At 40.4% G+C, this 26997-nt stretch overlaps 1 protein-coding gene across 6 annotated transcripts; it reads left to right on the top strand.

Annotated features, from left to right (window-relative positions):
- The first annotated feature begins 3865 nt into the window (after nucleotides 1–3865).
- OIT3 (oncoprotein induced transcript 3) lies at nucleotides 3866–26536 on the top strand. 6 transcript variants are annotated; one of them, XM_067025415.1, is made up of 9 exons: nucleotides 3866–4054; nucleotides 6291–6665; nucleotides 7458–7565; nucleotides 11363–11485; nucleotides 15608–15730; nucleotides 17562–17722; nucleotides 19330–19745; nucleotides 24442–24541; nucleotides 25968–26536. In XM_067025415.1, exons 1-9 carry the CDS (start codon nucleotides 3877–3879, stop codon nucleotides 26139–26141), a joined length of 1758 nt encoding a protein of 585 aa, XP_066881516.1. In that variant the 5' UTR covers nucleotides 3866–3876; the 3' UTR covers nucleotides 26142–26536. The 6 variants fall into 6 exon arrangements, with proteins under 6 accessions (XP_066881516.1, XP_066881520.1, XP_066881515.1 ...); XM_067025419.1 differs by having other exon boundaries at nucleotides 3872–4672; XM_067025414.1 differs by having other exon boundaries at nucleotides 3874–4054; nucleotides 17544–17722.
- The last annotated feature ends 461 nt before the right edge of the window (nucleotides 26537–26997 follow it).

Raw genomic sequence — 26997 nt, 5'->3', positions numbered from 1 at the left:
TGCCACCAGAGAAGCCCCTATAGCTCTTGTTTGAATCCTCACTCAAGCTAGCAATACAAAGAAATTTTTGAAACAACTGGGGAAATTTAAATATGGAATGAGTATTAGATGATATTAAGGAATTACTGCTACTTTCCATAGTTGTAATAATGACAATACAATTATATAAAAAAGAAAGGCCATTTGTTAGAAATGCATACTGCTGTATAAATGAAATCAGATTGACAAAATATTAACTATTATTGCAGCTGGGTACTCATTATTGTTTTTTCTACTTTGTATATATTTGAAATTTTTCATCGTAAAAAATTAAAATGAAAGGGCCGGTCAACTAAAAAGGAAAAAATAGGAATAAGAAAAATATCCTACCATCCTGGGAAGGCTTGTTTACAGAGCCAAAGGACTATCTGGTAAAAGTCCTTGACTCTGGCAATCAATCCTGGCAGCAAATCTGGGTTTATCTCATGCACACGTCCTCTGTTTCTCTGCAACACATATGAAGCAGTCACTTGGCTTCTCAGGGACAGGAAATTGCAGGGTTTTGTTATTTCTGTTTAAGACCATTGCCACTTAGCAGCACTACCCTGCAATGAAACAGTTCCGCAGTTAAGACCATAGCCACGTAGCAGCACTACCCGGCAATGAAACAGTTCCTCAGTCCCAGAGTCATCCATTGCTGCCGTCAGATTGCAACTTAATAAGCTAATAATGATCAAGTTGCCTGTGTCTCACTAGCATTAGTGATAAAGTAGCTGAGTACAGGTTAAATCAATGGAAACCCCTTGCTAGACTGTAAAGTCTGCTTGTGGGAACCTCTTTTACCCTAATCACTGTCAAATACCCGTGACCAGCATGTTACCTGGCCCCTAGTAAGCACTACTGTTTAACTGAACCGAAACCCTAGAGGCAAGGGGCCACAGTAATTTGAATGCTACTTAGTATAGTAAGAAAATGTGCTAAAAGATTATGAAGACAAATTTAGGGACTACTTCCTAAAAGACAATAATATTTCTTTCCCAGGCACTAGAAATTCAGTTATTAGGAAAAGAAGCATAGATGAGGAAAGTTTAGGAACAATAGAAGCCCAAAGCATCAGGTCAAGGTAAGATTAGGAGAGAAAATTTTTGATTTCATGTGGATCCTTGTTTAATATCATATTTTAAAACAACAAACAAAAACCTATTCTCTACCCTTCTTTTTATCCTTCCCCTTCACATTATCTTCAGTAATAGTGCTTGTCAATTCTCATTCTATGCACTGTAGGATGTCAGGAAGCTGGCAAACTCCAAACCTGTAATCACTAAGGTTATGTCTAGTGACATGTAATATACAGGACCCTACATTGCCCCTCTCTTGTCTAAAAATGAAACTCTAGTAAACTTTGTCACTTACTTTTCAGTGTCGTCAATTTAATGAATAGTTCCTAATCTGAAGCCCCTACCCCAATCTTACTGTGAGAATCAGTGAAATAAATAACACTAAACTATTTTAAATTTGGAGAAGAAAGGCACTATGAAAACATGAGATACTGCTGCTCAAACACAACTTAAACCTTGTTTCTTTAGGAAGTTTTGATACCAAAGACCATAATAAAACAGACTTGGATGCTTGCTTCCAGAGAATATTGTCCTCATTCCACACCTGTCCTTACTACTCTTTTGTGTGCTATTATAAACTCCTTGACCACCTGACCAAGACATTTTCTAAAGATCATTTCCAAAAATTAGGCTTTATCCCATTCTCATGTAATCTGCAATGCTATGGCTGCAATATCATGAAAATTAGTTCCTTGAAGTCACAAAACAAGATTTTGACGTGAGGGGATGTCCCTCTTTTAGAGTTCCCTTCTGGATAAGATACTGGAGGCCTCACTGCAGGGAAGTCTTGAGAAAAAAACAATAGGAGGATGAGGGATTGTGAGGGTTTTTCTTTTTTTTTTTCCCTAAAGAAAACTATCAATAAAATAACTCTGTTGACAGTGTAAAGCAGTGCTTCTATCTGGGGTCAAGGCCAGAGCAATGGACACCTTATCCCACTCATCCTCTTCCTCTGATAAAGCCCCAACCAGTACTGAAAAGTCTTCACAAGAGCCTAGAGGCCTTTTTAAAAAGTGTTTGAAAAAGAAGCGGACAAAGGAAGACTGAAATTAAGAGGATTTTCCAGTCTGTCTCTGGTAGCTGGTCCAAAAGGATGCTTCAGTTTCTGCTCTTCACCTGCCTCTTCATCACAGTAACACTTGGGTCACCAATGGGTAAGTCTTGTGTCAAGTACTTGGCACGATGTACTTTTTGTTGGAGGAATTTGCTGTTATGTACAGGTTATTAAGAGCAAGATTCCAGTATCTGAAATACTGGTTCTAGAATAGTAGAAGCAAAGTCATTGAAAACCTGTGGAGATATATTTTCAGAGAATTTCATTTCATGTTCCACTTAGCCTTTTTCCTGGGCATCCAAAATTTCCATGGATCTGCCAAATCCAAACAACTTTCCATGAGCTAACTATTTCTTGGAGTATGTGTAAAAGGAATCCTAACCTCTCTATATTCTAGGCACTTGTATAGTCCCAACTTTAAGAGGGGAAAAAAAATTTTTTTTAGATTAGAGGATAGAGTTTTTTCTTTCATTAATACAAGGGACTGAGTGTGCCCCTAAAGGCACAGATCTGGATAAATCAGACTTCTTAGTCTTGACATCTGAAAATACGACTTTTTCTAGAGACTGAGTGAATCTTAAATTGTCTCCCCCCTTCGTACCTCCAGACTTGATACAAAACAGGTCAACAAAGCAAAGTTTTAATTCTAGTTAGTAACAAATTTCTCTCTCCTTTTCCCATTAGAATTTAAGTTCTAACTAGAAGAGAGAGTGAGATGGCGAGAACCATCCTTCTTGGCACCCCTGAGAATCTCAGTGTTTAATTGCCCCTATTTCTTCGGAGTAACTAAGGCCTTGCTCTAGTACCTTTAAGAATAAACATTAAAAATAGGCTTGTGGGGGCTTCCCTGGTGGCGCAGTGGTTGGGAGTCCACCTGCTGATGCGGGGGACGCGGGTTCGTGTCCCGGTCCGGGAGGATCCCGCATGCCGCGGAGCGGCTGGGCCCATGGGCCGTGGCCGCTGGGCCTGCGCGTCCGGAGCCTGTGCTCTGTGGCGATGGGAGGCCCGCGTACCGCAAAAAAAAAAAAAAATAGGCTTGAGACCCTAAGGAGACATGTAAAACTAAATGTCATGTGGTATCCTGGATGGGATGCCAGAATAGACAAAAACAGACAAAAACTAAAGAAATCTAAACTATCGACTTGAGTTAATAATAATGTATCAACACTGGCTCATTAATTGTGGCAAAGATACCACACTAGTGTACGATTGTTTCATAATAGGGGAAACTGGGTGCCAGAAAATGGGAACGTTTTGTACAATCTCCTCAATTATTCTCTAAATCTAAAACTGGTCTAAAAAAGTCTTAAAGATAGGTTTGAACTGAGTTTAATCACCCTGTATCTGCTACCAGTAAGTAACCAAGAGTCACTTGAGTCAAAGTGGTCCTGCCCTCAACTTCCTCTCCGCTTTCTCCTCACTCTCTTCCCTGGCTTACTCCTCCCTCTAATACCTCCTGTACCCTCCCATCAGACACCTTCTCCCTTCCCAGATATTTTTTATTTTATTAATTTTTTTTCCAGCCTTTCTAGGACGTTTGACTCAATGCCATAAGCAAGATAAAAGGAGAACTTTGGGGGCTAGGGATTGGGTGGGGGTGCGGTTGCCTGAGAGGAGAGAGTAAGTGAGAGAAAAGCAGAAGAGGGGAGGGGGGAAGGCGGGAAGCGAAGGGGGAGAGGGAAGGAAGGAGAGGAGGGGCTTCCGGCCCGAGCGCGCGGGCGCAGAATGCGGCGACCGGGACTAGCCGAGGGGCGGTGCCCGGCGTGCGGACCTGGAGGGTCAGGGAGTCCTGGTACCCGGGACGAAAGGGCGGGGATGCTGACATTTGCTCTCTTCTTCCGGCCACGGCGAGGTGCCGGCCCTGGGGGCGCACGGACGTCCGGGCTGACAAACGAACATCCTGGTAAATAAAGGCTGACCGGCTGTCTGCCCGCTGGGGCCCCCTGACTCGAATTTTGCCCACCGGGCTGTTCTCTGAAGCTCTCTCATTTGAGGGGTGTATTATGTGTGCGTGTGTATATATACGTCAGCAATTCAGGACGCAACATGCATAATACCGAATTCCGGGCTCCACATTGAGAGACTGAAAAAAAGGAATTAACGCCAGCGGCCAGATTATTAAAGGATTAAATTACTCCCTTTAAAGGGGGTGAGTGGAATGGGTTTATTTAATGTTAGGAAATATTGCATGGGTAACTTTTAAAATATGTATTTAGTTTACAGAAGATAGTAAATTTCTACTATTTATGCCATGTATCACCTACAGCAAGAGAGGAAGTAAACTTTCAACAAATAGCACAAAAAATGATAGTTAAATTTAAGGAAAAACTTTATAAATCATGAAATAGTTATTGAGGGAGGTTTAGGAATTTCTGTAAAAGCTATTAAAAGTTGAGTACTTAACCATTTCTTATAAAATTAGAGCCAAGGAGATGAAACAAATATTTCTATGAATTTATAATCACCTGTGAAATTGCCCTGGAAACCTGTCTTCATAAGAGAACCACAGCTGGGAGAGCAGGTAAGGGAATTTTTCCCTTTTCAGAGGGTAGAGAGTCTGTATGAGGACATTTCTTCCTCTCAAGGGACATCAAACCATGGTCTAGGCCACAGTCGGGAAACCGCAGGGACATTATAAGGAGAGGGTTGCTCCTGGCACGTGTAACTCTGCAGAAGTGTTACTTCCAGAATATGCAATATCCTACTTATTTCTTGTCCCAAATGGTTATTATACTCTCAATGGGGCCCTTAGCACTAGGCTACACCCTCCTCTACATGTGACTGAAGTTTAGAGAGTAAACTTGAATTTGAAATGTAGACTGGGAAAACCCAAAATATTTTCTAGACAACTTAGATTTTATGATCATGGCCTATCCACACTTAATTATTGTGCAGTATTTGCTGAAGCTGAATTTCCTGCCCACAAGGTATATCAGCCTTAATATGAATTCCCTGCCTACAATGTCTATTAAGTCAGCCTCACATGCATTAAGAAGGATAGTACTTTGGCTAGGACTCCTTTCTAGAATTTCTTGATTTTATAGATTCTTTGAAGAACAATTTGCCTGTGTTAGTTCAATGTTTTCCTGAAATTGAGAGAAGCAGTGAACTGGGGATATTGGTGTATTCAGTCATTAAAATATTTTTGATGAGATATTTGTCCATGTTATTTATGCACTAAAAATGCATACTTGAAATGTTGCTATATTCTAGACAGTGATGCCCTGGCTAATTGTGAAGACACAAAGTTCATGGTGTTTTCAATAGGTGATGGAACATGTACCAACATTCACATGGAGAATATCTTTGGTAATTACTTGACACTATACTGTGTATTTCAGAGCAGCTGACATATGCCAGAGGCCTATTCCTTCTAAGGTGGAATGAGCTTTACACATTCATTATCAAGCCAAACTGCCCGCTAATGCAAAATTCATCCAAAATCTTTCTTACAAATGACCATCCAACTACTTTTTGAAAATTTCCAAAGATGAAGAGCTTTACAGCCTCTCCATTACTAGATAGCTGAACTGAAATGCACTTCCCCGTAACAATTTGTTCTTGTCATTGTAACAGAAAGCTAATTCCTCTTTCACAAGCCGCTCCAGATTTTTGAAGACTGATGCATATTCTTCAGGGTTTTGTTTGTTTGTTTGTTTGTTTTTCCTCCAAACAGTAGTTCTCAGCTTCTTCCCCAGTAAATAATTGTTAGGCTCCCTTCTAAATCCGGTCACTTTCCTCTGGACATCAAGTTTGTCCATTACTTTCATAAAATATAGCCTCCAAGTGTGAACACAGTACTCAAAATATAGTCTGACCAGTGCAGATTTCAGTGAGACTATAACCTCCCTTGGTCTGAACAACTATCCTATCAGATGATTACTCTGGATAAACGGTTTAGTTCAATGCAAACACAAAACCTTAAATAGATTTGAAATAATTTTTCAAATGTAAAAGCCATTTATGAAATATGTTTACGTCAACTTGAGGAATCTTAAACAGCTACTTTTGGGGACTTTAGATTATTTCTTTCTTGAACTAAAAAGCCAAAATGTAAGACCAAGAAGGTGGACTCAGGCTGTTGCCACAGTGATCTGAAACATCACAAGATGCCTCTGAGGTGTCCTTTTCATTCCCAGCCCTAGATCCTTGTTCTGCTTACATCAGTCTGAATGAGCCATGGAGGAACACTGACCACCAATTTGATGAGTCTCAAGGTTCCCCTCTGTGTGACAACAATGTGAATGGGGAGTGGTACCGCTTCACAGGCATGGCAGGGGATGCCATGCCCACCTTCTGCATACCAGAAAACCACTGTGGAACCCATGCACCTGTCTGGCTCAATGGCAGCCACCCTCTGGAAGGTGATGGCATTGTGCAACGCCAGGCCTGTGCGAGCTTCAGTGGGAACTGCTGCCTCTGGAACACCACGGTGGAGGTCAAGGCTTGCCCTGGAGGCTACTATGTGTATCGTCTGGCCAAGCCCAGCGTCTGCTTTCATGTCTACTGTGGTCGTGAGTACCTGCCCTGGGCTCTTTTCCCTCCCGCACAAGGCCACATATGGCATCAAAGAGAAAAATGCCATAGGAAATTTGGTTATGGTAGTATCTCAGAGCCTTAAGAACATTGATTTAGGACCACGGATACCTCCAGATCATGATTTCTGAGGTCTGTTCTTAGATTTCTGAAAAATTCCTGAAGAATAGAAAGGAAAGGAGCTATGACTTTGATCAGTTTTACTTTGTCTTCCACTCCATTCAAACAGAACAGTAGAAAGTGAAATGTTGACTTACGTTATTTAGTGTGGATTTCCAGCCTTTTTGAGCATGGAGGACCCCTTCTTAATATATATTTCAGACATCCATATGGTAGCATTGTGCCTAGTGCCCATTGATTTTTTAAAATTATGTATAATGGGAAGAAGCCACTTGAGATCAGTAATACTTTTAAATGAATTTTCATGTTATTAATCCCATAAAAATCTGTACACATTTTAAAAATAGACTGCATAGAAGAGTAGGACATAATGCTTATTTAATCTACAGCTCATGTTTGGTGATGTTTTAGATTTGCAGAAACTCCATGGTCACCCAAGGATCTGAAGTTGGGACTCATTGATCTCAATGACAGAACATGTCCCTAGGCAGCATCTCTTGCCATTGGGTTATATAAACCCTGACCAATGAGAATTCTCTTGATGTTGGCTAGGAATTCATACCCCATGATTGAACTCATGAGGCTTTCTCATGGATGAGAGTGTCCTCTGGTCCTTGCCCTTCATGAAAGGTCCTCTTTATCCTCCATAGATTTTTATGACATCTGTGATGAGGACTGCCATGGCAGCTGCCTGGATACCAGTGGGTGCACATGCTCTCCAGGAACCATGCTAGGCCCCGACAGACAGACATGCTTTGGTAAGAAACCCATCTTGCAGTAGAAACAGGCTGCTAGGAGTAAAGGACAAATCAAAAACTCTTTCTGACTTAGAGCGCCGTCATTTTTCCAGTTTGTGTCTCTGAAAACTCAGAATGGGGTTTGTCTTTTTAGTTCATAACTAAAGCCTCAAGCCAAATTTATATCATGTGTCGGGACAGTCTGGGATTGCCTTGTCCAGTACACTAGCCACTAGCCATGTGTAGCTATGTGGCTTGTGTGACTGAAAAACTGAATTGTAATTTTACTTAATTTTAATTTAAAAGCTAATATTTGATTCAGTCATTGGAAAACTAAAAATGTGTGGGACAACTTGAGTGAACTGTAAATTTTATGACTCTAAAATACAGCTCAGTATTTCTGCTGAAAATTTATCATCCAAATTGAGACATGCTATAAGTATAAAATACACACCAGATTTTGAAGATTAGTTCAAAAAAGAATAAAAGATATCAATAATTTTAATATTGATTATATATTGAAATGAAATATTTTAGACGTACTGGATAAAATGAAATCTATTTTTTAAATTTATTTTATTTATTTATGTATTATCTTTTGGCTGCACTGGGTCTTACTTGCGGTACTTGGGATCTTTGTTGAGGCACGTGGAATCTTCAGTCGTGGCATGCGGGATCTCTCATTGGGGCCCGTGGGCTTCTCTCTGGTTGTGGTGTGCAGGTTTTTCTCTCTCTAGTTGTGGTGCACAGGCTCCAGAGTGTGTGGGCTCTGTAGTTTGTGGCACAAGGGCTCTCTAGTTGAGGGACGTGGGCTCAGTAGTTGTGGCGCTCTGGCTTAGTTGCCCCACAGTGTGTGGGATCTTAGTTCCCCAACCAGGGATTGAACCTGCGTCCCCTGCATTGGAAGGCAGATTCTTTGCCACTGGACAACCAGGGAAGTCCCCCAAGTAAACTATTACATTATTTACTTACGTATGCTTCCAGGGTTTCTTCAGGCAGATATAAAAATAAAAATATACATATTTATTTATTTGTTGCCGTTTTTTAAACCAAAGGTTGCATATTATACACACCATACACATCTCTTGCTTAACAATTTATCTTGGACATCTCTGCCTATCGGGACATAGGGAAAAGCCCCCAGTTTCTGCCTGGGGTCTGTCTGTTGGTTTCAGGGAGATCATGAACTCCCTGAAATTAGAGGCAAAGTTTGTGTTTATGTGCATGTGTCAATGTTACTTTAGTTTTTTAAAAAATATATAACAGGGCTTCCCTGGTGGCACAGTGGTTGAGAGTCCGCCTACCGATGCAGGGGACACGGGTTTGTGCCCTGGTCCGAGAGGATTCCACATGCCGCGGAGCGGCTGGACCCATGAGCCATGGCCGCTGAGCCTGCACGTCCAGAGCCTGTGCTCCGCAACAGGAGAGGCCACAACAGTGAGAGGCCTGCGTACCGCAAAAAAAAAAAAAAAAAAAAAAAAAAAATATATATATATATATATATATATATATAACAATTTTAATTATTTATTATAAATTATTTTTTTCAGGCAGAGAGAAGAGTATAGGAAAATAATATAACAGACACTCATGTACCCAGATTTATAGCTAAATTTTTCTTCCTTTTTTAATTTTAAAAAAGTTTTTAAAATTTTTATTTATTTATTTTTGGCTGTGTTGGGTCTTCATTGCTGCATGTGGGCTTTCTCTAGTTGTGGCGAATGGGTGCTACTCTTCGTTGCGGTGCATGGGCTTCTCATTGCAGTGGCTTCTCTTGTTGCGAAGCGCGGGCTCTAGGTGTGCGGGCTTCAGTAGTTGTGGTTCGTGGGCTCTAGAGCGCAGGCTCAGTAGTTGTGGCCCACGACTTAGTTGCTCCGTGGCATGTGGGACCTTCCCGGACTAGGGCTCAAACCCATGTCCCCTGCATTGGCAGGTGGATTCTTAACCACTGTGCCACCAGGGAAGCCCCTCTTCCTTTTCTTAAAATAAAATTTTACAGATACAAATAAAGCCATCTCACTCCATCTCTTTTACCTCTCTCACCCTCCAGGGGTAATCACTGTTTTGAAGTTAGTGTGTGTCCTTCTGGTTCCTGTTTTTATGCTTTTATTATTTATGTAATAAATAACAATTATAACATAACAATATATAGCATTGTTTTGTGTGTTCTTAAAATTAACATAAAAATGATATCTTATCTCATGTGTGAGATTTTCTCTAGAGTATACCCATAAAAGTGAAATTGCTGGGGCATAGAGTATCTAAGGCTGTAAGTGACAATAAACTCCCAGATAACAATGGCTTCAATAAGTAGAAGCATATTTCTCTCTCAGGTAAAATAATCAGTCTCGAGGTAAGCAGTCCAGGCCTTCGACAGAGGGTGAACCCATGCACCAGTGTGGCCATTCCCAGAAGGGCTGCTAGCACCTCTAGCCATCCACTGTCCAGGCAGTAGGGGTCCTGATGAAGGATCTAATCTTAGCAGCTGTATTTTTCATTTCTACGAGTTCTCTGTTTTGTTTCAATTCTGCCTTGTCTTCCTACACAATTTTATTTTGGTTACTGGCCTTTATTTTATCTGTTTAGTAATTTTTTTAATCCTTGTATTGTGGATTTTTCTGGATTATTCTGTTCTCTCCAGTTCAAAGCCTCCCATTTGTTATCTTGTCAGCTTTCTCATAGTGGATCATCTCCTCCTGCATAGTGTTTTATGATAAACGGCCTTCTGTTGTAATTGTTTTTCTGTGGTACTTCACTCTCATTACCTGGTTTGAGGAGTGTTTTGTTTTTTTTTTAACTACAGAGAGTTTTTTGATTGCTTATGTCACAGAAGCTTCACCAGTCCTGGCCAAATTTTACATCAGTTTCTCAGTTTCAAGATCCCCACGCCATGTGGGAATTATGAGTTCATACTTCAACTGTGTCAGGGCCCAACTTGGAGTTTATGAAGGCTTTTCTCTTTCCTAGAGCCTCAGGCAGAGAGCTCCTTACTTCTTTTCCTGGGCCTCGGAGCAGAGTCCTTCTCCTCCCCTTTCATTGTGGGGATACTTTTTCCAGGGTCCTAGACTTGAGCAGGGTTTCAGTTCCAGCTCATATCCTCTCGTGGGCCCAAGGCCATGCCTCCTGTCACCTTGTGGGTATTTAAACCCCAGTGCCTGGTTTATATCCTATATCCAAGCCGTGACAAATGTAGCTCCTCAAGCTCCCCTGTTTTTGTTTGTAGAAGGAAGGGGATTGACATTTGTTGCCAACTGTGCACTTTTTTTTTATATAGCAAGAGTCCATGTCCTTTATCAGAGTCTTCAAAATGTTAGCAATCACTGCTTAAGTACAATGCGGGAATATTCCAATACTTAAAACAGATTTTGAGGGCAGTTGTTCATGTTATAAAGAAGTCTGCTTCACAAAAAAATTTTATCCAGCATATCCTTCTGCAATGCAAATTCCTTTAATGCATTTAAAGCACAGTTTGATTTATGTTTTATTTATTTAGCAAATCTTCAGGAATTGGAGAAAGTGAGACTCTCCAATACAAACAAGAAGGTGAACCCAAATAACAAAGGGGACTTCATTTCCCCAACAATTTTGCCCTGAGGAGGGAACTGGCAAGCAGCCAATTAACTGCCTTCTGCTCCAGCAGGGGGCAGAGGGACAAATAACTTGGTGGGGAGACCAGGTTAATAAAACTGATTATATTGGAGTTGGTTTGTGGAAAGTCTATGGACAGGATCTGAAAAGATGGTGAGTTTCTGCCAAGGGGCTTAGGAAAAGACTGCATGGCTCAGCAGCATGTAAATAGTGTGGTCTCTCTTCTACAGATGAAAATGAATGTGAACAAAACAATGGTGGCTGCAGTGAGATCTGTGTAAACCTCAAAAGTTCATATCGCTGTGAGTGTGGGGTTGGCCGTGTGCTAAGAAGTGATGGCAAGACATGTGAAGGTGAGATGGGCAAGAAGGGATTCACATCAAGAGCCCCCAGTAAGCCCTTGGCTTATTCTTTTTATTTATTTTTGTTTGTTTGTTTGTTTTTGTGGTACGTGGGCCTCTCTCACTGTTGTGGCCTCTCCCGTTGCGGAGCACAGGGTCCGGACGCGCAGGCTCAGTGGCCGTGGCTCACGGGCCCAGCCACTCAGCGGCATGTGGGATCTTCCCGGACTGGGGCATGAACCCGTGTCCCCTGCATTGGCAGGCGGATTCTCAACCACTGCACCACCAGGGAAGCCCCCTTGGCTTATTCTTTGACATTCATCAAACTGGCCAACGTCAGAAGAGAGTAACAATCTGGCTGTGTAAAGAAACCACAAATTGTCATCTCTGAGCATCATTGCAGGATGCTCGTGTTGCAGACAGAATGCAGTGTTGATTTTGTCTCCAAGCTTTAGCAGGAGGGAGCTGTTGCATTTTGCAAGAGGCAGTGAGCTGCATTTTAATTTGGAGTATAAAAATAGGGTATTCCATGTTTCTCAAACTTTAACGTGTCCACGAATCACCTGGGATCTTGTTAAAATACAGGTTCTGATTCAGTAGGTCGGGGGTCAGGTGAAGATATTGCGTTTCTAAATAACTTCTAGGTGACACCTATGCTGCACATCCAGGGAGCACATCTGGAGTAGCAAGATAATGGAGGTAGGTAGCATAACAAATGGTTTACAGCAGTGTTTCTCAAACTTCCCTGCTGAGAATTCCCTGGGTGCTTTTAAAGCTGGCCTTTCCCAGGCCTCTCTCCTGGAAACTCTGGTTCAGTGGAGCGGGAGGGGCCTTACAGTTTGTGTTTTTACCAAGTTCCTAGGTGAGTCTTACCATCTTGGAAGTTTGGGAAACTGGCTTACATGAAGCCATTTTTTTTTACTCATATGCTTTGAATTTATTAGAGATTAATACATTTTTAGAGATAAGTAAACTTATCTATTTTGATAGTAGAAATGCTATATACATTTTATATAATTAGGTACTAAAAAGAATTTGTCATGTATGTCAAATAATTGAAATGGAAATTGTCTACTATTACGACATGAAGCTTAGATAATGTCCCTTCTCTAAGGCCCTTGCAAATTTTCCCAACTAAAACTTCATCACTTCCACTTTTTTAAAATTTATTTTTATTTTATTTTTTTGCGGGCCTCTCTCTGTTGTGGCCTCTCCCATTGCGGAGCACAGGCTCCGGACGCGCAGGCTCAGCGGCCGTGGCTCACGGGCCCAGCCGCTCCGCGGCATGTGGGATCTTCCCGGACCCGGGCACGAACCCGTGTCCCCTGCATCGGCAGGCGGACTCTCAACCACTGCGCCACCAGGGAAGCCCCCACTTCCACTTTAATAAGTCTGAATCTCATGATATTGGGAGTTGAGAGACCAAAAAAGAAAAAAATTCTGCAGATTATATGAAGAGGTAAATGGCTTAATTATCATTATTTACAGAGGACATATGATTTGTCCCAGAGGGTAATTGAATTTGTGGCATAACAGATTATAATACTGCTTATGATTTCACTTTATTCTAGTTATATTCAAAATAATAAAATACTACCCCAAAAGGAAAAATTATGGCTAGTGCTAACAATTCATTTCATGCAACAAAGTTTGCATTATTAACTCAGGGACAGTTAACCAGGATATCAAACTACTGTCCCTTGTAAAAAGACTAAATGTACTTTAATTTTTTTTTTTTTTTTTTTTTTTTTGCGGTATGCGGGCCTCTCACTGTTGTGGCCTCTCCTGTTGCGGAACACAAGCTCCAGACGCACAGGCTCAGCGGCCATGGCTCATGAGACCAGCCGCTCCGCGGCATGTGGGATCTTCCCGGGCCGGGGCACGAACCCTGCGTCCCCTGCATCAGCAGGTGGACTCTCAACCACTGTGCCACCAGGGAAACCCTGTACTTTAAATTTTATTGAATAAGAGTCCTGAATAAGATGTCCTGAATCCTCCTTAAATCTTATTTTATGCAATAATCTTTACATATTTAAATATTAATGAAATGTTCTATGAGGAACATTTATAATTACTAATGAGTATTTTATTGGAAATATTAAGTTAATCCTCATATAATTTTAAAACCTAATAATCATAACTGAAAAGCATTTTAGCAGAAGATAAAATTTGAATATGAATTATACTTTAGGGTTAAGATTCATATTTGAAATCCTGCTCTTTTTTTTTTTTGGTTTTGTTTTTTTTGTTTATTTGTTTTTATGGAAACCCTTACATTTTATTGATAGTCCAAACATATTTGTTTCTTTAGCTAGTCTGTTAGATTAGCATATCTTCTTTTTTAAAATAAAAAACTCTTTTTAATTTTTAAGTAACTTTTATTGTTTTGTTTTATTATGAAAGAGTTATGTTCATAGAAGAAAATACAAAGGAGTAAAAAACGCACAATCCCACTTGCAGATATAGCCATTCTAAACATTTTGGTATGTCTTTGGAGGAGACTTAAAATCCTTCAAACCAAATAAGAATTAAAGTTTATTTTGTGCTTTGCAATTTTAGACCTGGAAATATCCCGACTGAACATTTAATCCAACCCTTTCATTTCACATATATTGAAATTGAGGCCCAGGGAAATTAACTGACTTAAGGAAGACCATTTTTAAGAAAAAAATTTCCTATTAATGTTGACTTTAACATATTATAACATACTTTATGCTTTCTTCTACACCATTATATATCATTTTCAGCTATTTCAAAAACCCATAGGAATACTCTTATCCTTTTTAACTGTACAGATTTATAAACAGGTGATAGCCTAATCTCTCCTAAATTTTGCAAAGATTAATTCACTGCAAATTTATTCTCTCTCTCTGTTTCACAAAAATTGATTCATCTCAAGTTAATTTACTGAGGACTAATATTTTTATTATTAATGAAATGAGACTTATAGCTATAACTGGGAATTGGCTCATATATTTCCTTGAACATCTTAAATGATTTGAAAGCATTCCCTTTTTTTTTTTGGCCACACCATGCAGCATGTAGGATCTTATTTCCCCAACTAGGGATGGAACCCAGGCCCTTGACAGAGTGTGGAGTCCTAACAACTGGACCACCAGGGGATTCCTGAACGCATTCCCTTTTATTATCTTACCCCTAAAACAGGGACCAGCAAACTTTTTCTGCATAAACACAATAGTAGATATTTAAGGCTTTGCAGACCATATGGAATCTGTTGAAACTACTCAGCTCTGCCCTTGTAATGAGAAAGCACCCATAGACAATAGGGAAATAAATGGGTATGACTGTGTACCAATAAGAGTTTATTTACAACAACATGTAGCAGGCCAGAGTTTGATGACCCATGATATAGAAGATCATATCCAGAGCCCACAAAGGTCATTATTTTTCCTCGCTAACTGACATTATGTGGTAGTTTCTTCATTTTTCAACTGAATATTTTTCCTTTTTGCACATTTGACTGAGTATGCTTTTTGAAAATGTGAAACTTTTAAAAAGAAAACTTTAAAAAACTACCTCATAAGAGGAATGTCACAAAGAGCTCAGTTGAGTGGAATCTTTCAGTGTGTTGTCCAGGTTTCATTTTTATAATGTGCTGTCAGCCCAAGAAGCATATCTCCAGTGCTATTATTCCTAGAGATTTGAGGAGAGGGGCTGGTGATCCAACCATTGGTAATAGCTCTGACTAACTCTGATCCATTTAGCTGCTCTAGGTGAATTTATATTCAGTCAGTCCCTTTTATATCAATAATACTCTATAAAATTTCAAACTGGGTGGACTAAATGCTACAGAAATTAAGAAATGACTTTCGGGTCTTCCTCCCCAAAATTGTAGTCTAACCATGAGAAAAACAGACAAAGCCGGACTAAAGGGCATTCTACAAAATGACCAGCTTAAATGGTTAGAGCTATGTGTGTTGCAAGATTGCTTTTTGTAGCGTTAACATTTAATAAACTTCTTTGTGGACGTCATGTCTCAGTGACTGAGTTGGGCCCCAGTGATACTGTGATAAGTCAAGTACAATGCCTGATGCAAAGTACCAGTCCAAGAACCATAATTCTTGGGGAAGAGGGCTACAATATCATTCCCTTTTCTTTTGGTTTTTATTGCAGACATTGAAGGATGCCACAATAACAATGGCGGCTGCAGCCATTCTTGCCTTATGTCTGAGAAGGGCTATCAGTGTGAATGTCCCCGGGGCTTGGTGCTGTCTGAGGATAACCACACTTGCCAAGGTAATACATGCTTAACCTCTGCTCTTAATTCCTCCCTCTTAATCTCCCTGCCTTCCTCAACCAAGTGTGTCAAGATTCTCATCTTTTAGAACACCACCTCGGGGCTTCCCTGGTGGCGCAGTGGTTGAGTCCGCCTGCCGATGCAGGGGACACGGGTTCATGCCCCGGTCCGGGAAGATCCCACATGCCGCGGAGCTGCTGGGCCCGTGAGCCATGGCCGCTGAGCCTGCGCGTCCGGAGCCTGTGCTCCGCAACGGGAGAGGCCACAACAGTGAGAGGCCCGCGTACCGCAAAAAAAAAAAAAAAAAAAGCCAGAACACCACCTCTTTTAGCAGCGTGTGTTCACTCTGGAATCATTCAGAAATTATGGTAAAAAAATATAACATAAAATTTACCATCTAAACCAATTTTAAATGTATAGTTCAGCAGTGTTATATATATTCACATTTTTGTGCAAGGAATCTTCAGAACTTTTTCATCTTGTGAAACTGAAACTCTATACCCATTAAAACAAGGACCCCTCATTCCTTCCTCCCTCCAGCCCCTGGCAACCACCATTCTACTTTCAGTTTCCATGAAGTCAACTACTTTAGGTACCTCATATAAGTGGACTCCTGCGGTGTTTGTCTTTTTGTGGTTGACTTAATTTCACTTATCAAATTGTCCACAAGGTTCATCCATGTTGCAGCATATGACAGGATTCCTTCCCTTTATAAAGCTCTTCCACTGCATGGGTATACCATGTTTTGTTTATTCATTCATCCATTGATGGACATTTGGATTGCTTGTCAATAATGCTGCTATGAACACGGGTGTGCAAATACCTCTTTGAGGTCCTGCTTTCAATTCTTTTGGACCTACACCCAGAAACAGGATTGCTAGATCATATAGTTTCCTTTGCTTTTTACTTTTGATTTTTTTCTCTAATTTCTATTATTAGTTGTATAACTAATACTTAATTTAAATGGAGTTCCTCTCTTTTCTAACAGATAATTGGCTTATGAGAAGTTGAAAGCCCTAGGGAACTGATTCTTCCCCCTATGCATACAATCTGATCATCAGCAATCCTCTGAGAACTATTTTCTGGAAATCTAGTTATTTATGTCCAGAATATTAATTCACTCATCCAGCAAGTATTCAATGAGCACCTATATGTGACTGCTTTATACTAAGCCATTGCTGTGATATGCCCTCACATACGGATATTGCCCTCACATATTGTCTGACAGTACCCTTTGTACTCCTTTTAGAGTATTTGTACAGTCTAGAGGAGTGAACGCTAAGGAAGAGCAATCTTTTTATATTAAATTAAAGTGAATTTTATAGTTTATGGTTTATTGAGCAATGCAAGGACAATTTAGAACTCTTTCCCAAGTGCGCTAACACTGTTTTTATTACCTCTGTTTTATGGGGCAGTAATTAATGGTAAAGTCAAAGTGGTAGCATTATGTAATTTAAGCCTATATCAAAGCAGTGCTTTTTCTGTATTGCCAATAAATTGTATTTGTGCTAAAAGTTCATCCTTTAGGTGTTTCAGTGCATGGAGTTATGCTAGACACACTTTGAAATAAATGTTTGTTGGATTGAAATTTTGATACAGTATTTTCTCATTTGGGAAACAAAATAGTATTTAAGGAGCATTATTTGACCACAACCTTGGGAGTTAGGAGTCCAGGTTTTATTCATCAATTTGTTTTGAGCCTCAGAGATTTCCTTGAGGATAGAACAAGAAGCTCAAGGTGTGGGAGGGAGAAGTTATTTCTCCTAGAATCCTCCTTCCCTTCTCCCACTTCCACTTTTCTGGTTCTAACAGCAGTTCCTGTCCCCACAGTCCCCGTGTTCTGCAAGTCAAACACCATTGAAGTGAGCATCCCCAGGGACCTGGTTGGCGGTTTGGAGCTCTTCCTAACCAACACCTCCTGCCGAGGCGTGTCCAATGGCACGCACGTCAACATCCTCTTCTCCCTCAAGACATGTGGCACAGTGGTCGATGTAGGTTCTTCCTGAAGGACCCTTGGGGAATGACCAAATCCAGTTATTTGGGAAGTTGTTGACAGAGGTGTGCAGTGTGGCTTGTGTCATAGATGAAATATTTCCACATAAAATAATGGAGTTCAAAAAATCATATACCATTCATTTAACAAATGTGTTATTGAGCATCTGCTGTGCTGTGGTCCTGACACTGGGAGGACAGTGGCTTGAAAAGAATTCTGCTCTTTCTGTTCTCAAATAGTACCATCTCTCCAATATGTGCAGACATTTTTCTGAGTGCATCAGCACCAGTACCCGGAGGCTGGCTATGTCTCCTCTGACCAATTATTACACCTGAAGATAGTGACTGATATAGATGATGGTTCATTTATGAGGTAGCAAATGAGTTCAGGGATTGAACCAGTTAGAGGTAAAAGGTTTGTACTTTCCTGCAAGAATCTGTGCACAGCCCTGTCCTGGGAGCCTGAGGGATATGTGCAATAAGATTCCTGACTTTTAGGAACATACACAGTAGTATTGAGATGAAAACACACACAAATTATAAATAAGAGACAGTGATACAGTTGATGGGTGGTATAGGAGTCCAGAAAGGGACAAACAGTGGAACAGTCAAGACAAGTGGGACTTGAATTGGGGTGGAAGCATGTGTGTGGTTTATACAGGCGGAGACGAAAGGAAAGGGCATTTCAGATGGGAAACAAGTGAGCCAGTCTCAGACATGGGAATTCTTGAGGCTTATGCTGAGTGAATGGGCAACACAGCCTGACTAGAAAAGGAGACTGGAAAAGTAGATGTGGGAGACTATGCTTCCACACATCTGCTTTGTGTGCTGGGGTGAGACATTTGGGCTTTTTCCCATAGGAATGGGATTAAGCAGGCACTGTCATGATGAAATAAGAAGTGGGCAAATGGATAGAAAAAAGAGGACCTGGACCCAGGAGATCAGTGTAGAGGCCCTTGCAACCAAATAAACAAATACTTATTGAATCCAACTTAGAGAAAATCAGAGAGCTAATGAGATTTAGGGTGAGACACAGGGGAGATATATGAGGAGAAGGTCCCACTTTAGGCAAATTGTGTTTGTTGTATCTGTGGACAATCAAATGGAAATGCCCTACGATGAGCCAGGGGTTCTGGCACACAAGAGAGCAGACAAGGCTGGAGATGAAGAACTGAAAAATCATCTGGGTAAATGTGACAGCTGAAGTCTGCGTGGGGTTGAGCTCAGCACAAGGTCATGCTGCAGCACCATCACCAGGTCTAGGATTCCAAAAAAAGAATAATGTACAGAAGCTGTTCTTTTCTAAAATATCAGAGCTTTGAATTGGCTGATTCTGCATAGCTCAGGTTTTTATGACTAATACTCCAAAGGAATGTGTGGGCTGACCATGAAGTGGTATGTGAAACTCTTCAACAGTCAAAATATCTTGCTAAAAGGAGGAGAAGCAATTTAAAAAAAAGAAGCTTCAGGCTTCAGCAGCCAAATCTCTCATGTGCTTTGATGTAAAAAGAAATTTGGAGAATGTTATGGTGGGCGGGGGGCAGGGGCTGAGGTGCTCTGTGGAAATAAACATAGACTCTCCTCTCCTGGCCCTGGTCTTGCTCAGGTGGTGAACGACAAAATCGTGGCTAGCAACCTTGTGACAGGTCTACCCAAGCAGACCCCAGGGAGCAGCGGTGACATCATCATCCGAACCAGCAAACTGCTGATCCCTGTGATGTGTGAGTTCCCGCGCCTGTACACCATTTCCGAAGGCTATGTTCCCAACCTTCGCAACACCCCGCTGGAAATCATGAGCCGCAGTCACGGAATCTTCCCTTTCACTCTGGAGATCTTCAAGGACCATGAGTTCGAAGAGCCTTACCGGGAAGCTCTGCCCACCCTCAAGCTGCGAGACTCCCTCTACTTTGGCATTGAGCCCCTGGTGCACGTGAATGGCTTAGAGAGCCTGGTGGAGAGCTGCTTTGCCACCCCTACGTCCAAGATCGACGAGATCCTGAAGTACTACCTCATCCGGGATGGGTAAGTAGGCTGCTTGGACGATGGATTAGCCCCAGTTCACATCCGACCTCTGGGCGTGAGAGCAAACTCAGTCATTTCTTAAAACCACCGCAGCACTCTCGCCAGCTCTTAATTAGTTCAGAAACCGTTTATGCGCGTTTTGGTGGTAAAAACTGGTGAAGGAGAGGGGAGTCTAAAATGACTCCAAGGGGTCTAGCTCGTATGACTGACTGGATGCCCTTAACCAAGATGAAAGGACACAGGTGGAAAAGCAGATTTGCTGTGAAAATATTGAATATGATAATTCCAAATAATAATATTGTATTGTAAATACCTGCCGGATACTAAGGCAGAGAAGTTCAGTGGGCAGTTGGAAATGCGTGTCAGACCCAGGAACAAGGTCAAGACTAGAGACAAAGGACAGAGAATTGCCCCTGTTTATAGTCAAAACTATAGGATTAACCTGCCCAGAGAGATTGTAGAGCATGGGTGGCAAGTGGGGGCTGAGAAATGCAAGAGGGTTAGGAAGTGGGCAGCAAATGCAGGCCCTTCTTTTAAGAAGTTTGGTAATGAAGGAGAGAGAAGAAATACTTGGTCAGTTTTAGGAGAAGAAAGATCAGGTGAAGTTCGTTTCTGTTTGCTTGTTTTATACAAAGGAGATTTCCGTATTCCCTGAGGATGCTTGGATTGAGAACTTTGCTTGTCTCCGTGTATCGTTGGAAGCCTGCAGTTACCACACCCACTGCTTACATTCCCAGGAAAATTACACTCACATCCCAAACTCATAGTAGTATCACATCAGTTTCTTCCTCATCCTCAATGTCAGATGGGACATATCTCAGGCAGATCAGGACCTGCAGCTTAAGAAAAGGCAAATATTCTAGTCAGAGCACCATAGGTGTGCCCTGGTTCATGCCCTTTGCTAATTGGCCTGATAGACTCTGAAATTTCTCCTTTGCTTTTAACTCCCCAGATCACTCACCACAGGCAAGCTTCACCTGCTGCTATCGATCTCCTGCACAATGATTTTCAACCCTTGACGCACATTAGGATCAACTGAGAAGCCTTTCTAAAAGTAGCAATACTCCAACCTGGTTCTCCACTCTTATTGCCTTAATTCCAGCTCTCATTATCTTTCACCCAGACAGGTAAAATGCTTTCTAACAGCCTCCTAAATCCCAGCTCTCAAGTCTCAGCTCCACAGAGCCCTGGGTATCCAGACAAAAGAAAAAATATTTTATATATAGTCAGATCCCTGCTGAAAACATTTGGATGCCTCTTGATTTCCTTTGGTTGGTAAATTTAACTGTTTATCAGCAGGAGTACTTCTAGTTTCAGATTCCTGTAGCCTCCTTAGCTTGTTTTCAGAATCTGGAAAATGCATTGTTCTGAGCTGCTTTGGATGGCTAAGAGTAGGTCTCATAGGGGGCTGAAGCCCTTTAGATTTCTTGCCATCTTAAAGGGTTCTCCACAAAGTTTTAAAATGAAACGTAGAAGCATCAATTTTTATGTCTTTTTTTAAGTCACATAATTAGTGCTAAGTAGATTAGGGAATGGATTTACTTTTGGGGGAGAATGGATTTGTGTTCCTTTCAGAATTTTTTACAGCTTTATTGCAATGCTATTTGCATACAATAAATGTACATATTTAAAGTGTACAATTTGATAAGTTCTGACATATACACCCTGGTGAAGCTATCACTACAATCAAGACAGTGAATATTTCTCTTACCCCAAGTTTTCTCCTGCCCCTCGTATTTACTTTTTGCAAACATAAACATATAGTTAACTCATTTACTGGGAAAACATGTAACCTGCAATCTCAATAAAGCTTGTTATTCAGACCCTCAGTTAGGACTGACTATATATTTTTATTTTAGACAGTTCTAAGAAGAAGCTGTGCTATTTAATTTTCCAGCTGTTAACACACACAAAACAACAACAAAATGCTATGGAAGATATTAAAATTGTTAAAAAGCATAGACAGAACTCAAAAACACTGCTGTGTGGGACTGTTTCCACTATTCACAGGAAAACAGTCCCATTTCCGGTGCAATATTGGATAGTACAATATTGGCTAGGACAATAATGGTGCATTTGAGATAATCCCTCAAGATAAAATCCAACTCTCAGCTTGCCTTGCTCTTCCTTGCCCTCTGACGTCTACCTTCTCCAGTTTCTGCTCCTGCCAAAGGGAACCATGGGCAATTCCCAAATTCCCTTGTTCCTTACACCCTCCTGACTCTGCACCTGCTGTTTCCACTGCCTGAAATCTTCCCTTTTTCTTCCTGTCTGATTCTTACTGGTCCTTTGAGACACATTGGGATTTCTTTCCTCCATGAAGCCTTCCCTGATTCCTTCTGACCTGAACTAGACATCTTCCTTCCTTCTTCGTCCTCAATGCCTTGCCTACAGTAAAAGTCATTAAATATTTGTCTAATGAACTATTGAATGAGTATTTATCATAGTACTAATCTAGGGCTAGTTCAGAGCCCTAAAATAAACATAATGCAGTTTACTTATATTTGTAAATTGTTTGATTATTCACTGTCCTCAGCTTAAATTTAATTCAGGCTGATATTTAACACATCTGATTCACTTCCCTCTAGTTTAGTTGGCATATGCTCTGAGAATGCAAAATAATTTAATGCAAACCTAAGCAAAGTAGAATTAGAAAGTTTATCTCCAGAAAAAGAAACATTGAATTCCAAAGTCAAATATTGGACAACTTTTGGGTAATCAGTTATTTTGGATTTTCCTATACCATTGTTACTTTCTTTTAGCACATGAACTTGGAGTTGATGAACTAGCATTGTCTAATCACAGCAAACACCAAATCAAGAGCCAGAATTTGTCTTGGGTTTTATTCTGTAACATGTTGCCCTGCAACAACTCTTTCTGCCACATCTTCTCTTTTAAAAAAAAAAAAATAGTATTTTTACTACTCAGCCATAGAAAAGAATGAAATAATGCCATTTGCAGCAACATGGATGGACCTAGAGATTATCATACTAAGTGAAATAAGTCAGACAAAGACACATCTCATATGATATCACTTATATGTGGAATCTGAAATACAATAGAAATGAACTTATTTACAAAACAAACACAGACTCACAGACGCAGAAAACAAACTTATGGTTACCGAAGGGGAAATGGGGGGAAAAGTTAGGAGTTTGGGATTAACATATACAAACTACTATATATAAAATAGATAAACTGCAAGGTCCTACTGTATAGCACAGGGAACTATATTCACTATCTTGTAATAACCTATAATGGAAAAGAATACGAAAAAGAATATATATGTATAACCAGAAACTAACACAACACTGTAAATCAACTATACTTCAATTCTTTAAAAATAGTATTTTTAGGTAAAGATAAATTGAAAATGCTGAGGCGTTCACATGAAAAGTGCCATTTTAAAGTCACGTTACTATTGTTATCATAGGTACTGGGCTTTAAGCCCCCTGACATCACAGACCGTATTGTTCATCTCTATCTCCTGTGCAGCCCCCAGCAGAGTGTGTCACACAGTTTAGATATGCATTAGGTATTTATTAGAGAACATAATCAGAAGATGGTATAAATTCATTTAATGTCAGGAAAATGAAAATGCGTACATAAATACAGGAAATAACAGAAACCACATTCTATGTTTAGATCCTCTTCAATTTAGGGGAATAAGGTAGTAGTGGTAATACAAGTCAAGATGTCTTATTTTTAAATAATTTTATTGGATTTTTCAACTGCCCTGAAACAGCAATTAGCAATGAACTAGAAAGTGGTCTGTAAGCATGTGGAGCAAGTATCAACTTTTATAGGCTTTTATATCTGATCCCACTTTTTTACTGGCCTGGTAGACAGGAACTATTAAGTATCCATAAAAGGAAAACAGTCAGGAAAAAAGTTCCTTTTGAATTCAGAATGGAAAACATAATACATGTATGAGCCCTGGCCTTTAGGAGAAATGGTTCATCAATACTAAACCTTCGCCTCAAAGTGGAGCATCACTAACCCCTCTTTACCCTCAACTAATCCTGAGGCGAGCCTAGGAGTTTCACTTGAAGTGGTAGACCTGAGATTAAAACCCCAAAGCCCTATCAAACTACAATTTAACATTAAATCTGGGAAAAGAGGAATTAAAACATTTTGGAGGTGAATGATTTTCCCCAATAGATCCAGTTATTCTCTAAGAAACTGACATCTTTATGCAGCTCTTTGTTGTACAAATTGGGGTTTGCTCACCTTTGGATCCCCTTTAGGGGCGAGTGTCTATAAATACAGTGAAATCTAGTTAAAGAAAAGCCTTCTCAAATCAATAATAAAGTATGTAAATGCAGAGTTCCTGCAATATATTACAAATGAAAATACAGCCTTAAAAAGATACCTTGATTTCAAAAGATATCTCTGAAGCAAATGTTGCTGCTGTTGCTAATACTTTAATACAATGACTTAACAGGAGGTCCTTGTGCCCAGTTTGTGGGTGCAGAGAATGAGAGACGGGACTGACAGCATTAATGAGCAGGCCTGTGTCTGAAGATGCCTTCACAGGGAGGGGATTTCATTTTTCTTTCATTCTCAAAAATCTTGAGTGCAGCCCAGCCTCCTCCACCCAGTTTGCCTCTCTTTGGACCAAACACATTGGACTGGATTGTTTTTCCACCTCTGTTTAAACAATCAAGTCTTACGTGCTATCCTGCCCTACTTCCAGCTGTGTTTCAGATGACTCAGTAAAGCAGTACACGTCACGGGATCACCTCGCAAAGCACTTCCAGGTGCCTGTCTTCAAGTTTGTGGGCAAAGACCACAAGGTGAGCTGAACACCTTTACCTGGTAAAGGTACCTCTCCTCCCCAGCGTTCCTTCATGGTGTCCCAGTTTGTTCACATTCTACAAGTCCACGGTTAGGATCTGCATCACCTCTATGAAAAATACTATAAAACTGGCCATCTAGAAGGTTAACACCTCCATGAATGTCACAATTATCTGCCCCCACCAAGTAAAATAACTGGGCTTGTTCAAAGAAAGTACTATGTGATTATATAAAATCCTGTGAGCAGATGTGGTTGAAAAAGCCTGTGTAGTGGTCACGTGGCAAAGTATATGGACAGAATATTTGCAGAAAAGACAAATAGTGAAATGTTCAGTGAAAATAGTACTTACATGCCAATTAAAATAATTATTATAAGACTATTTTATACATATTAAATTTATAAAAATTATAAATCCCAACTCTCAAGGCTATAGGGAGATGTATACAGTGGCAGTATAAATTGGTGTACTTTCTGGAAAGTGGTCTGACAATGTGTATTAACCATAAAATTATCATCGTCTAAAAATTTCAATTCTGACAGCTCCTCAAAAACAAAAAGTAAAACATGACTTATTGAATGTGTTTATAGAGCACTGTTATGAAAGAGGTATTGTTTAAACCAAACAGTGTATCAATTAATGCAATATTAAGCAGTTAATGCAGAATGAAATATAGAAAAAGGAGATATGAAAAAACTATTGTCATAAAAATTTACATACAAATTGAATGTGATACAGTTTTGTTTTTAATGTATATACATGAATAGAGGTTATAAGAGGCTATGTATACTCTGTGAGGTAGAAGGTTTTTGTTTTTTGTTTTAGTAGAGTTGTCGAAACACATAAACAAAAGGAAGTTTAAGAGACCAACAGTCTTTTCCATACTGCATTTAAGTGTATTTGTGTCCTGTCCAGCTACATCACTGTTCTAGAACAATTGTTAACCATGATGACTAACCCTGATCTTCCTCCTCAGCTAGGCAGCATGCATGGGGAAGCTACTTATAGGAAGAAGCTTGGAGAAAGAACTTGTTATTTTACACAGAAGTGCGTGGGAGCCCATGTTATGCCTAGACCTTGATGTGAAGAACCAAGATGTTAACGTTATTAGATGTCTTCACAGAGGTCTCTTGTGTCCCTGCACAAAGGCAGAAGTTATGGATGTAGGGTTTTAAATCACCCACATGACTCAGAGTGTTTGCCATGTTACTAAATGTGTGAATATGGGCAAGTTTGTTAACCTCCTAAGTCTCAGTTTCCTCATCTGTAAAATGGGGATGACGATATCTACCTCAAAGGGTGGTTGTTTAGATGAAATGAGATAATACATATGAAACGTTTGGTATTGTGTCTGGTTCCTAGTAAGCAGCCCCCAAGTGGCAGCTCTTTTCACTGTTTTTGTTCATTATCATTATGATCTTTCTAGGAAGTGTTCCTGCACTGCCGGGTCCTTGTCTGCGGGATGCTGGACGAGCGTTCCCGCTGTGCCCAGGGCTGCCACCGGCGAATGCGTCGTGAAGCAGTAGGAGGAGAGAATGACAGTGGTCCACAGAGCCAGATGCTGACAGGCGGCCCCATCAGCATCGACTGGGAGGACTAGGATGACCCACCACCCGAGTCCTACTTCTGGCTGCCTATCTCTTTAGAATTCTCCCCTCGCCCTCTGAGAACATCAGCCGACACCCTAGAACACAGCACTGCTTTAAACCTTATACTGTGGGTTTAGACAAACTCCCAGAACTGACTCACTCTGACTCTAGCCCACTGTGTCGGGAAAGATCACCTCACTGCTGACCAACCTGTCCCAGGTGGGGCTTCATCTTCCTAATGTGGAAAGCTGCGCTGTGCACCAAGAAAGCAGCTCACCCCATGACCCCCATTTCTTTCCTGCAATAAAACACCTAGTGTTGGATGCAGTAGCATGACTAAAATCAGAAGTTGGGTATAGTATTTCAAATTCGGAACTTAAAAAAATTAAATAGTTGCTTGAAATTATGACTTAAATACCCACTGACTCCTTAGATATGTAAACAATAATTATACCCTGAAATTTCCATTCAAAGAGCAGTTATAGGGGATTTGGAAGTTTATCACTGTAAGTGTGTACTAAAAAAATACTATTTGGATTTTCTCCTGCACAATATTTTCCTCTGAGGTTTTTATGCTGTCTAAAGTCAACTATTTTCAATTAATAAATGTTAATAAATTCACTAACTTGCATTTAAGTGGTTCAATGACTGAACTGTAGACAGAATTAAAATGTGGTACCATCTGCCCTGTTATTTGGCATTCTATGCCCTCAGACTGATAAGACAATAGAAAAAGGTATAAAACTATACCATACTCTATTTTGTAGGTGCTTAATAAATTTTATTGAGATAAATATCCTAAACCACCGAGATTAATGTTATCTGCAGTTAAATCTGATTTCTTAATATGCCAATTCATTTTATGGC

This window comes from Kogia breviceps, chromosome 2 (assembly GCF_026419965.1).
Source record: "Kogia breviceps isolate mKogBre1 chromosome 2, mKogBre1 haplotype 1, whole genome shotgun sequence".
In the NCBI taxonomy this organism is placed as follows: Eukaryota; Metazoa; Chordata; class Mammalia; order Artiodactyla; family Physeteridae; genus Kogia; species Kogia breviceps.
This window is presented reverse-complemented; position numbering and strand designations above follow the sequence as displayed.

Coding starts and splice junctions, on each gene's coding strand:
- OIT3 (XM_067025414.1), top strand. CDS start 3,877: ATGCGGCGACCGGGACTAGCCGAGGGGCGGTGCCCGGCGTGCGGACCT. Junction 4,055..6,290: donor GCTGACAAACGAACATCCTG/GTAAATAAAGGC, acceptor TTTCATTCCCAG/CCCTAGATCCTTGTTCTGCT. Junction 15,731..17,543: donor GGATAACCACACTTGCCAAG/GTAATACATGCT, acceptor TGGTTCTAACAG/CAGTTCCTGTCCCCACAGTC.